Below are 13,390 nucleotides of genomic sequence, written 5' to 3' on the forward strand. Positions count from 1 at the left end.
TTGTTTAAGCACACATATTACAGTCTGTGTTCATTTCTTATGATTAAGCAATAACATGAAAAAGATACAGTGCTTATACAGTCACTTAGTACCATCTAGAAAATGTTCTGTGTTCCCAGATATGTCTGGAAAAAAAAGCTTTATAGAGCTTAAACTTGGCTATATGCCGATCATCGTCACACACATATTATTCTGGCTGTATCCAAGTCATGCATTAACAGTATACAACTGTCTGTAATATCACTATGCAGGACCATGCTCTACTTGTAAATGATTATATGATATACAGTTCACATGAATTAACTCTTTAAAGTGCACCTAATATTTGTTTTACAGGTACAATGGTTCCTACCCAGTGCACTAAGGTGCTCTGCTACCACAACAATCGGAGTAATGAATGCAGATGAATCATACCGACATATATTAAAATAAATGAAAAGAATAAACAAAGCAATTAAAAATGTTAGTTTTGGTTGAAAAACTTCTACTCTTACTTTTAGACAATTAATTCTGACAGGCCCAACAACTAATCATATTCTGACTCTGGCTTGGGGTGGCAACTTGGGTGACTCCTGCAGGGAGGTCATCACCAACTTTGTTGACTGATGTAAGCTTAACCATCTTAAGCTCAACGGCAGCAAGACAAAGTAGATGGTAATAGACTTCTGCAGGAAGACCCCCCAGACTGCACTGGTGAACATCCAGGGATTGGACATCGAGAGGGTGGAGGCCTACAAATACCTGGGTGTTCACGTCAACAACAAACTGGACTGGTGACACAACACAAACGTCCTCTACAATAAGGGCCAAAGTCGTCTGCACCTGCTGAGGACACTGAGGTCCTCTGGAGTGTGCAGGACTCTGTTACGGACATTTTACGACATTGTGGTGGCGTCTGCTGTCTTCTATGCAGTGGTCTGCTGGGGAGGAGGGAGCACAGAGAGGGACAGGAAGAGACTGAACAAACTGGAGGGCCGGTTCTGTCCTGGACTGTCCTCTGGACTCCACAGATGAGGTGGGTGAGAGGAGGATGTGAGCCAAGTTAGCAGCAGACTGAGACACCCACCCTGCAAGAAGGAGCTCTATCGCAGGTCCTTCCTCCCATCTGCAGTCAGACTTTATAACGCCAGCATTACAACCACTATGTAATCTCAATTCTCTCTGTAAGTATCCCCTCCTCATCACTATCTATATGTATGTGTATATATGTATAAGTACATGTATGTATGCATGTATGTATATTTTTTCAGTGCAATTATTTTTGCAGATTTGAATAAAATGATGTAAATAATATATATATTATTAATGTTATTTTTTATTATTATTACGTCTTTATTTCTTCTTCTTATCGTTGCTTTTATTGTTTGTATTTATACAAGATTATCTTCTCTTACATTTTGCGGCTTCGTAAACCTCTTTATTTTCCTTTACTCAAATTTCTTTCTGTGTCTATGTGCTTATTCATAGTGTGTATAATGGAGTATGTAGAGTATTTTAGAATCCCATGTTAATTTCACACAGTTTCCCCTTCCAGCTGCTGTTCATGATCGAGAAAGCTTAAAAGAAAGAGACACTGAGTGCTGTTTTCATCACAGTACTACAGGCTCTTTTTTAATTCAAAGTATTTAGAAGAGAATTCTGGTATTTTGTAAATGACTCCAGAATGCTCAGCCAGCAGCAGTGACACAGGTTGTAATGGCTGCAAGGTAATCCTTGTGGGGAAATGAGCATGATTGAAGTTGTTGTTTTTCCAGTGACAGGCTCAGATTGTTGTGAGTGTCAGACAACATTACAGAAAGGATCCCTACAGAGATAGACCTTTTTGTTACAGAGGAAGTTACATCATTTTTTAAATAGAAACAGCCGTTTCATTGCTCTGTAGTGCCAGTCAGCAGGGGGCGATAGAGAGGGTTTGGCTTCACTTTTAGGGAGCTGTGATGTCAGCTATCTTTTCATACAGTCTGTGGTCTACCCCTGCCTTTATTGATTTATACTTTTTTCTCCTTTACATGAACTTGAAGAGAATTCCTTCTGATCTTTTGAAGTTATTGTAAGAAATAATATCACATCATTATCGTATTATTATAATGATCTTAGCAAACTTTGTCAGAGGTCAACGGCCAAACTAATTTTGATCTTTAGATCAAAAAACATTAAACTGAATTTGGAACAATAGGACAATATTTTGTGATTGAATTGTGATTTTTTTTTTTTATGAATGCTTACGGTTAACAATATTTAGTTTGATAAATTACTGATTGGTTCAGTAATTAAATTGTTATGATAATAACTTTCACAAAGGCTACTGGACTGAAGGAAACCACACACAACTATAACAAAATATTTAAGGTCGTTTTCTGTAATGTCTTAGTTACATGATCCCTGTATGTAAACAGTTTTCATAGTGTAGTCTTGTCCTGTTTCATTGTTCATGTGTTGAAAAGAGACGAGGCCAGGTGCAACATTACAATTCAGTGAACTTGTTATTGAAGATGAAATAAAATTTAGTAATGTAAAAGTGACTCACAGAAATGTATTTAAAGGAACGCTCACCAACAGCTCTTATTTTGAAAGCGGAAACAGGTAGGGTAGGTGCGTATCTCCGTGATATGACACTAGTTTAAGCAAAGCAATTCCCGGACAGCTCCTCCACCTCAGCGGCAGCACAGCTGTGATCGGGGGAAGTCCGGGGGGAGGAGGACCGTCGGACGATGGAGCGGGTCCAGTCTGCTGGGACACACCGGGACCATGGATCCGGGTCTGGTTCCTGTCCGTCTGTGACAGCATGAGTTATTTTACCAGCATTTACCTGTGCGCGTGCATGTGAGGATGTGCTGTTTGCGCTTTGTTTTTGTCTTTTTCATGCGGACGGATAATTGGAGGGGTTAAAGTTGGTCTGTGTGAAGCCCGTCTCGGATGATGCGCGCTGCGGATTCAGAGCCGGATGATGAAGCGTGATTCCTCTGAGTTTCTCCTTCCTTTTTTCGGCTCTGTGAGGAGGAGAGACACGCTGAGCTGGTCCGAGCTGATCAGATGATTCTGCGCTCTATTCTCGACAACTCAGGCTGAGTGTCGGTATGCAGATTCAACTGGAATCAGACTGAGATCAGCCTGCGCGCGCCCTGCCCTGCGAGAGGCTCTGCAGCTGAACGCAGGTGTTCTCGAGGTTTAACATCGATTACAGTCCACGTTTTGACTCTGCGTGATTCAACCAGCCAAGTCTTTACATTCATGTGTCCTGTCAGGGCCACAAGAACAACACATTAGCATGGACTGAACATCCCCCTGTGATCATTCCAGGTGCAAAGCTTTCCCTGAGGTGGGCATTCTCTGTGGGCCTCTTCTTGCCACCCCAGCAGCTATGGACCCCCTCCCAGACTACTCTCTGTTCCTGGTTCGGATCCTGGAGGAGCTGGACACCAAGCATAACTCCATGTCCTACCAGGACCTGTGCAAGTCCCTGTGCGCTCGTTTCGACCTGGTGCACCTGGCCAAGCTCCGCAGCCTGCTCTTCTACACTGCCTGTCTGGACCCTGCGTTCCCAGCCACCCTCTTCAAAGACAAGATGCGCAGCTCCATGGAGGACCCGCAGTCCAAGAAGCTCATGGTGGCTGCAGACATCGTCACTATGTTTAACTTGATCCAGATGAATGGAGGCATGGCCAAAGACAAGCTCCCTGCGGTGCACCGAGCCAAGTTCCACAAAAACCAGTCGCTGGAACTGTGCAGGTCCGAGCAGGATGCCTACAAGTTTCAGGACTGTGATAGAGGGGCTGGTTATGAGCACACGGACCCCCGGGAGGGACACCATCACCACCACCACCTCCACTGCCCCCAGCAGCACCCTGCTGTTCAGAGTGCCCCTCCCTGTCCCAAACCATCTGAGCGCCAACAGTTTGTCCACACCTCGGACCCCAACTTCCTCCTGGGGGTCAGCAAGGAGCTGAAATGTAGAGCCGCCTCTCTGGACAAACTGCAGCACCTGCCCCAGTACTCCAGCGGCAGCCCCCCCTCGCCCCCCTGTGCAATGCAGAGCACCTACTTTCCCATGGACATCGACAGCGAGTCAAACACGGACCAGGAGTCCCTGCAGCACATTGGCCATCCAGAGCCCTTCTCTGTCCACCCCTGCATCCAGAAGAGGAACATCTTCAAAGACGACTTCCACAACCTGGCCGCCTTCTCACCAAAGGTTTGTGCTTTAAGGATGTGTTTGTGTTTTTAGCCTGTGTTTGGTTTTTTAGGATGCTGGTGAGGAGAGGTGGGGATGGTGATTCAATGTTAATTCACCTCTGCTTGTGTCAGGATGTGGAACACGAGTAATTAGAAGAGAATGTTGTGTTAAAAGTGTCTCACATACAAACAAAGACTAGATCTGCTGACTGCTTAACTTCCAGGAGATGCACATTTTAAAGGCCACACGTCACAAATATAAAAGACCTTGAGCTGATAAATACTTTATAAAGCAATTCTTTAATCAGTTATGTGATTCTGTGTTTTTCTTCACATTCTGAGCTGTGCTGATATTCAGTACAACAGCACGACCTCCAGTGTGATATTGCTTTAACAACAGCTCAGAAATACATATAGAAGTAGACCGTAACAAGCAGCAACAGATTGTAATTTTTTCTTTGTTTATTCATTTATATTTTCTCCACCTGCACAATTAGTTTAAAGATTTGACTGGAACCAGAGTGTCGACAAGAACACTTTCTGTTGCACACAGTTGCTTTGGTGAACGATGTGATCAATTTAAAGACCGTCTGCTGTAATGTTGATTAACAGGATACAGAACTGAGGCGGAGTGATACACAGAGTGAAAAGTCCCAGTGACTCTAGTATATCGGCACTCTCCTGTCCAATCAGATTGCTTGATTGGAAGTAACTTATTATATCCATCAACACCTCTGTCATAAACATAGTGGGGCAAAATGATATGTCTCTGAAATGTATTAAAGTAAAGGTATAAAGAAATAAGAACAGTACATTTGAGTGCTTTGTTACTCTTTACGGCTACAGAAAAATAGGAAATATTCTCTTTCCTGTACATGATGGAAAAACCAGCGAGTGGCCGCATGTCGGCCACTGAACAGAGCCTATTAGATCGATTTTAGAATTCATCCCATCACCCGTATTTTTTGTCATGAATAAATTATATATTGAGCGTCAGGCAGACACTCTCTCACAGTGTTTAATAAACAGCCTGTACATGCTGATGGTTTGTCTATTATGGTCAGAATACAGGAAGGGACGTACGGAAGCCCTGATGGCAAGTGAGACAAGAATTAGTTTTGTGTGTATGACTCTAAATGAATTTATTTAGCATTTTGTGTAATTCTCTGTGCACTCCCTCCTGTCATTGAGCTGTCTCTGCTGTGTTAATATGTTCACAGCCTGCTCAGTGCTCGTCTGGGTTTCTGTTGCAGGTCATCACCCCTGAGTGCAAGCAGGGCAGTGAGGCTGCTGCCGGCTACCACAGGAGGGAGCTGCACAAGCCTGCCACCTTCTTCAACCACAGCTTCGAACTGCCCTACACTAACCCCTACTTTGAACCCACACTCAACTCCCCTCTTCAGGACAGGCAGAGAGTGAAGCATGAGAGCCTGGATGACCTACAGGCGTCCACATACTTCGGTCCTACAACGGTCTCTGAGTGCGTCAGCAACAGGAAGCACATAAACAGAGCAGGGAAGCAGCCAGCGTGGCCAGTGAAGAGCCTCAGTCTCAACGCAGAGGAGGGGCCGCCGGACTTCGAGAGGTCGTTTGTGAACGGAAAACCACTCAAAGAAAACCTCCATCGCAATATCAGCATCATCAGCACTGACGAGAAGCTTTTCCAGAGCCCGAAGGACAAAGTGGTAGCTTCTCCGTCTGGCTTTACTAAGAAAACTAACGGATTAAAAACCAAGGATGTAGCACTGATGGCCAGTGGGCCGGCAGGATTCGACAAAAGAGAAGCAGCCAAAAGGTTTCGGGACAAAAATCTGAAGAGTCAGTCCTTTCAGGGGTGCGACAGCTCGTCGAGTGTGGGGACTCAAACAGAGCAGGCCGAGCAGAAGAAGATGAAGGAATACAGAGAGAGACAGGCCTTCAAACACTCGGATGAGGACTCTGAGCTCGTCAGTGATGACATCAGTGACATCTTTCGGTTTCTGGATGATATGAGTGTTTGTGACTCTCTGGGCGTCGTCCAGCCGTCATGCTACAACAGTAATGGATCTCTCTCTCAGGTCACACTGAAATCTGAAGGCGACAGCTCGCCTGAACGCAACACTGTCAAACTAGCCAAGTCCAAGCTGGACCGCCTCTTCCATTCGCTGGAAAACACGGATGATGAGCTCAAATCAAGTGTGTGCAAGCTGGTGATGAGGATCGGTGAGATTGAGAAGAAGCTGGAGTCTCTGTCGGGGGTTCGCAGCGAGATCTCCCAGGTGCTGTCCAAACTCAACAAGCTGGACGAGAAGATCCAGGAGCCTGAGACCAACGGGAGACACGGGGAGCCGGCGTCTGCTTCTGGTTCCAATGTCACCCCCAACAAGCTGCCGCCTCATCCACATCCCGACGCCAGCCCCTCACCTCGTGTTTTCCAGTGCCACACCACCGGCCACAATGCCAAAATGGACAACGGCTCCCCGGGGGAGTGGTACTGCTCGGATGGGAGTAATAGCGACAGCCTCAGGATTAAGGCTTTGAAGAAGAGCATGTTCACCAGGAGGTCGTCCCGCTCGCTCAATGAGGAGAACAGCGCCACTGAGTCAAAGGTCGCCAGCATCACCAACTCCCCGCGGGACTGGAGGACGGTGTCCTACTCCTGCCATCCAGCAGACGAGGGCAAGGACAGAGACAGAGACAGCAAGGACAGACACAGGAAGGCCATAGAGGTACGAACACCTTTAATTCACCTTTTAATTGATTTCAGTAGAGCATAATTATCAAAGACAACAGATGCAGTGCAGCCATCAAATATAGATGAATGCTGATTGTTTTACAGGGAAGTCACTCAATATTCCTCAACACAGACTTTGTGTTCAGACGTGATTTATTACACTGCTGGACCGTCAGACAGACACTCTAAAGTTGTGTTTGAACAAAAGCAAAGACAATAAATATACAAAGTCGGGGCAAAGATGTGATGGGTGGCGAATTTAAACTAAAGAGGAAAAGCTTCTCTTTTGGTCAGGACACAGCTTTTCTTTGCTGTTGTAGGTAAATTGTGCTTTTATGAGTGAGTGCAGGTATTATATTCTGTTGGGGGGGGGGTGAGTGATGTGTCAGAGAAATCACGTTTAAAGATCAGGTTGGCTGAATGGATTGTGTTGATGAACAGCAGGGGTGAGGTTTCTATGTTATTGTAACATTACGTGCATGTTTTATATCTGAGAAATTGCTTTCATCACATCCATGAAACCATCATATAAAACATTACAACCCTCACGTCATCATGCAGTAATCATGTTCCGCTGGGAGTCTCCTGACTGGATGGTTTACGCTGTTAAAGAACTTTGTTTTGTTCATGAAGTGGAAACTTTCATTGTCATAATTTTTCTGCGTTAATTATCAGTGAAAGTTAAAATGGTCTTTTAGGAGTTTAAGGCTTTATGAAGTGCTTAGAAGATTCATTGATTCATTAAGTAGTAGGGGTGCACGATATATATTGATCCGATTAATTATCGGCCAATAATACATTTTAATCTGATTAAAACAATTGCTTTCATTTACTTACTAACAAGCCATCAAACACAGAGAAGAAGAATCCCCGGTGTATACATTTCTTACTGTTTCAGTGAAACAGGATTCTGAGAGAAGGAAAAATGACACAACTAATCTTATAAGTCACCTGAAAAGCCGTCATCGCAACAAATGTGTATTTAAGGAATATAAAGCAGCAGCAGCTGCAGCTAGCATTAACATCAAAAAAGAAGGTGAGTGCCGTAGTGCCCATTCAACAGGCATCCAAAAACTGCAAAAAGTTAACCAGACAAATAATGACAAAATCATCGACTTCATGGCACTTGATGACAATGCTTTTTCCATGGTAGAAGATCATGGATTTCGTCAGCTAATGGCACATTTGGAACCCCAGTTTAGTCTCCCGAGCTGCCACTACTTTGCAGACGTATCCCTACCTGCACTGCATGATGTCGCCAACGGCAGTGACAGAGGTTTTTCCACAGATATATGGACTTCTGACGTTAGTCCAGAAAATATGCTTAGTTTGATGGCCCAGTGGCTGGAGGGAGAGCTTAAAATGAAAAAGATATTACTGCATGCACAGGAGAGCTCGGGTTCACATAAAACTACAGCGACCTGCGTAGCCTTTGAAACCATGATCGGGCAGTGCAACATAATGATGTAGAGGGTGCATGTTGTGCTAAGAGACAGTGCACGCAATATGACCAAGGCTTATTTTGTATTGAGGGGTGCACTTTTTTTGTTTCCATTACTTCTGATATGACATGTCAGTGCATACTTTTTTTAAAAAATTCTTATGCAAAACAGGCTTTTTTTGTTTTATGTTGACGCGTCAGATTTGACAGTTTGGCCAAGCATTTACTTTGTTAAAGTAAAGATGTGTGTGTGTGTGTGTTAACAGTAGTGACATCAGTTAGAATTGGTAAGTACAGAATATTAATGTTCAACTTTGCTTACTGCATCTTAGCCTTTCTTACCCTCAGGTGTGCATAAACTACACATTATGAACTTATTTTGAAAATACACAGTGTGAAAAAATATTAGTAATCTTATCATTCGTGTCAGCCATCAGGAGCATGTAGTTATGGGTTATTGGTATCGGCTCAAAAAAGTACTGTGCATCCCTATTAAGTAGTTTATTGGTAGAAAAAAATAGCACCAAAAAATATTCAAACAGATCATCAATAACCACCGTAAACGTGAGGTGTGAGGTGTTTAAACTCAGGAAGTCTTTGGATAAGTCATATGGGATTCAAAAGACTTCATTTCATCCGCTGCAGCAGCAGTGTGGACAGACAGCAGCAGATTCCAGCGTTAATTCTGGGCTGAGATGTAAAAGCAGCTCTGCTGATGCCATGTGGCTCCTTTGTCCCACATGACACTTCTCTCAGCCAGGAGATGTGTGCACAGCAGTGAATGAGAGGAGGAATTCATCCTGTCCAATTAGGCAGACTAAAAACAGCCAAGTGGACAGGATGTCTCTGGGTGTTTGAATGCAGCTGTTTGTCTCCAAGAATGTAAGAACTCATTGAAAACTAGAGTTCATGATGTAGATACACACCGATCAGCCATAACATTGTGACCACCTGCCTAATATTGTGTAGGTCCCCTTTTACCGCCAAAACAGCCCTGACCCGTCGAGGCATGGACTCCACTAGCCCTCGAAGGTGTGCTGAGGTATCTGGCACCAAGACGTTAGCAGCAGATCCTTTAAGTCCTGTAAGCTGCGAGGTGGGGCCTCCGTGGATCGGACTTGTTTGTTCAGCACATCCCACAGATGCTCCATTGGATTGAGATCTGGGGAATTTGGATGCCAAGTCAACACCTTGAACTTGTTGTTCCTCAAACCGTTCCTGAAGCATGTCTGCAGTGTGGCAGGGCGCATCATCCTGCTGAGAGAGGCCACTGCCATTAGGGAATACTGTTTCCATAAAGGGGTGGACTTGGTCTGCAACAATGTTTAGGTAGGTGGTACGTGTCAAAGTAACATCCACATGAATGGCAGGACCCAAGGTTTCCCAGCAGAACCCGAATGCCCAAAGCATCACACTGCCTCCACTGGCTCGCCTTCTTCCCATAATGCATCCTGGTGCCATGTCTTCCCCAGGTAAGAGACGCACACGCACCCGGCCATCCACATGATGTAAAAGAAAACAGGATTCATCAGACCAGGCCGCCTTCTCCCATCGCTCCATGATCCAGTTCTGATGCTCTCGTGGACGGGGGTCAGCATGGGCACCCTGACCGGTCTGCAGCTACGCAGCCCCATACGCAATAACCTGTGATGCTCTGTGTGTTCTGACACCTTTCTATCAGAACCAGCGTTAACTCTTTCAGCAGTTTGAGCTTCAGTTGCTCTTCTGTTTGATCACACATTAATGACCCGTTGCCGGCCATGACCCTGTCTCTGGTTCACCGGTTTTCCTTCCTTGGACCTCTTTTGGTTGGCCCTGACCTCTGCAGACCGGGAACACCCCACAAGAGCTGCAGTGTTGGAGATGCTCTGACCCAGTCGTCTAGCCTTCACAGTTTGGCCCTTGTCAAAGTCGCTTACATCCTCACACTTGCCCGTTTTTCCTGCTTTCAACACATCAACTTCGAGGACAAAATGTTCACTTGCTGCCTTACATATGCCACCCACTGGGGCGGCTGTGGCTCAGTGGAAGAGTCGGTCGTCTTTCAATCGGAAGGTTGGAGGTTCGATCCCCAGCTCCCTTAGGCTACATGTCGAAGTGTCCTTGGGCAAGACACTGAACCCCAAATTGCTCCCGGTGGCATAGCCAATGGGTATGAATGTGATAACTGATTGACACTTTACGTAGCAGCCTCTGCCATCAGTGTGTGATTGGGTGAATGTGACATGTAGTGTAAAAGCAGCTTTGAGTGGTCGCAAAGAATAGAAAAGAGCGATATAAGTACAGTCCATTTACATTTTATCATTCACTGACAGGGGCCACTGTAATGAGATAATCAATGTTATTCTCTTCACCTGTCAGTGGTCATAATGTTATGGCTCACCAGTGTACGTTCAGTATGAGTTTTCTTCCAAATGGATGAAACAAACATGTGAAACATTTATCTTCTTTCTTTCAGTGATGTTCCTATTATTCCGTGTATTTTAGAGGACTGCTGTCAGGATGTAGTGGACTAGCTTAACATAAAACCTGGAAGCAGTGGAGAAAAAGCTGTCCTGTCTCTGTAAATTCAAAAATACACCCAACAACTACTCTGAGGTTTTATTTCCACACTGTTGTGATTCTGTAATACCTGTGAAAACACATCTCCAACATGCAGCTGCACGCAGGTGGCTGTTTGCGTAACCCTGTTTAAGTCTAAAATAAAAACATTAATAGCTCCAGCATTCATGCGTTTTTTAACACAGAAGCGAATACTCTCGTCTAGCCTGCGTGTGTAATCTAGCGTGTGTGTTTTTTTGATAATGTCATTACATGAAGTGCGATGAAAAACGTAGTGACAATATGTCGGCGGCAGGCGCAGTGGTGACCTGGCAGCAGATCTATGTTAGCATAATCCTATTTAAACTGAGCTGAAATAAAAACCATAATAGCTGGAGCATAACTTACATAACTTACATGAGCTGTAGCTTGTACAGACTGTAGGGATACGAAGCATTTGAAGAGCTCACATCATAATAAGCAGACATGCAATAAGAGCTTTTTTCTATTGTAGATGAAACTCTGATACTAAAACATAAACACAGTTTAAGTGACTGGAGCGTTGATCAATAGTTTGTTCTTGTTTCTGGATGCACAATTGTTTTTGGATGTGTTTTGTGTTTTTAAAGGGCAACATCATAGAGAAATATAACAGTTAGTGTTTTTAATGAAGCTTGAACCCGTCCTTAGAGACGACTCCTCTTCCTCCTCTGGTGCTGATGAACCTCTGCAGCGTCTCTACACGGGCTCACACGGAGGGAACTTTGACACCCTGGTGTCATAGTGACGACCTGTGTGGAAATACTGTGAGGAGACCATACTGGTGGGACAGTAATGTTGAGTCTTCATGTTTGCTTTAGTGGTTCAATCAACAGTACAAACTTGCTGTCTTAATAATCCACAGAAGGTTGCTTTAACAACAACTCACAGTAAGCAGAGTGAGTAAAGCTAGTTACAGACAGTAACCATATACACAGAACAGATCATTAATCATTCATGCTAACTTTCTTTTGAAATGTTAACATGGCTAATGTAAATGAAGGCGTCACTATTTGTTCTGTTTACATGCAGCTGTACATACTGTTGGTTTGTTTAATCACAGAGCTGACTGTAAACAGGAAGAGGCCGTGTGTCATGTACGTGTTGTGTACCTGTCTAATGCTCCATATATGAGGTCTTATTCAAACAGGATACACTGTTCTCATGCTCTGTCCATGTCTGTTCTGCCTGATCAAACTGAGGTGCTTTTCATCATCACAACATGCTGCTGACAAGCGTGCGCAAAGACTTACTTAATGTAACAGCTTTTTCCATTCACTGTATGATTCTATACAAGGTTAGAGACGAGGGGCCCTATCGCACACCCAGTGCAAAGCACGTTGGCGCAGTGCAAGCGTCATTGCTGTTTTCAACCAGACACAGACATCGTTTTCACGCCCAGCGCCCACAATGTGTAAATAGCTATTGATCTTGCGCCCACGCTAGCGCCCATGGACTTAAAAGAGGTGTGGTCAGGCAAACGGGTGCCACGTTGCTGTCCTGAGGATGCAGACAGCGACTGCGCCTTAGACCAACAAAAACCTGGTCTACAGTCTAAAGTCTAAGGCGCAGTCTGTCTCTGTTATTCAGAGGACGCATTATGGACATACATCGGAGAGTTCACAACACGAGTCTGCTTGTCACTCATAAGGGGACGCACAGCAGCGTGTTTGCAGCATGTTTGCAGTGTGTTTGCAACTGCCGAGACCAACCAAGCTCTCCATAATGTGTGCTCATTCAAATCCACACTCTCTAATAAGCACAAAAACACACACACACACTCACACACAAACTGAGAGGTAAATTTATTATCCTCAGACATAACTACCTGTGGCACCAACAATCGTGCCCGCAGATATTAAAACACTGTCCCGTCTCCATTACGTACGGGAATACAGCCATGTGATCCAGCAGCAACAATAAGTCAATAAACATTTACAGCCGACCTTTCTTTGATGGTCAGCACGCAGACTTTAATAAACATAAGATCCTGTGCGATCCTGACGGCGTGTCTGGAGACATAGATAATTAATGAAGTTCTTAATGTTGGTCTCTGCTGATCAGTGGGATCGCTTCAGTGACTTTAACATCAATCTCTGCTTCGACATGTATCGTACAGTGACCTGTGTGCAGGGGAGCAGTGGAAAGAAATAAGTTGAGTATGTTGGTCGGGGTCTGGTTTATATAAGAAGAATGACTGAAATCTGGCGTGTAGATAGCAACACGCCTGCCTGCAGGCGCACCGGGCTCTTAAAGGGAATGAGAGCTGACACTCTGATTGGTTTGATTCATGTTATGCAGAAAACACGCCTATGAATAATCCAGAGACTTAAGCCAACCTCTTTGCGCCTTCCAACGTCTAAATAGGGCCCTTATTCTGCTTTAGCGGCTGTATATCCTTCATGTGTTCCTGGAAGTGTGTGTGGTTCAGATGAATCCTGGAACAGAGCAGCTCCATACATAAGCAGTGTTTGAAGCTCAGA

At 44.6% G+C, this 13,390-nt stretch overlaps 1 protein-coding gene across 1 annotated transcript in view; it reads left to right on the forward strand.

The window, feature by feature from the left end:
- The first annotated feature begins 651 nt into the window (after positions 1-651).
- minar1 (membrane integral NOTCH2 associated receptor 1) overlaps positions 652-13,390 on the forward strand; it is a 36,282-nt gene continuing 23,543 nt past the window's right edge. Inside the window, exons 1-4 of the mRNA XM_069663326.1 lie at positions 652-773; positions 914-1,015; positions 3,301-4,192; positions 5,427-6,881. Of these exons, the coding sequence (XP_069519427.1) occupies positions 652-773; positions 914-1,015; positions 3,301-4,192; positions 5,427-6,881 (2,571 nt within the window). The remainder of the gene's footprint in view (positions 774-913; positions 1,016-3,300; positions 4,193-5,426; positions 6,882-13,390) is intronic.

Source organism: Semicossyphus pulcher, unplaced genomic scaffold (assembly GCF_022749685.1).
Source record: "Semicossyphus pulcher isolate SPU_LCO1_2020_fin unplaced genomic scaffold, fSemPul1.0.p SCAF_1, whole genome shotgun sequence".
Taxonomy (NCBI): Eukaryota; Metazoa; Chordata; class Actinopteri; order Labriformes; family Labridae; genus Semicossyphus; species Semicossyphus pulcher.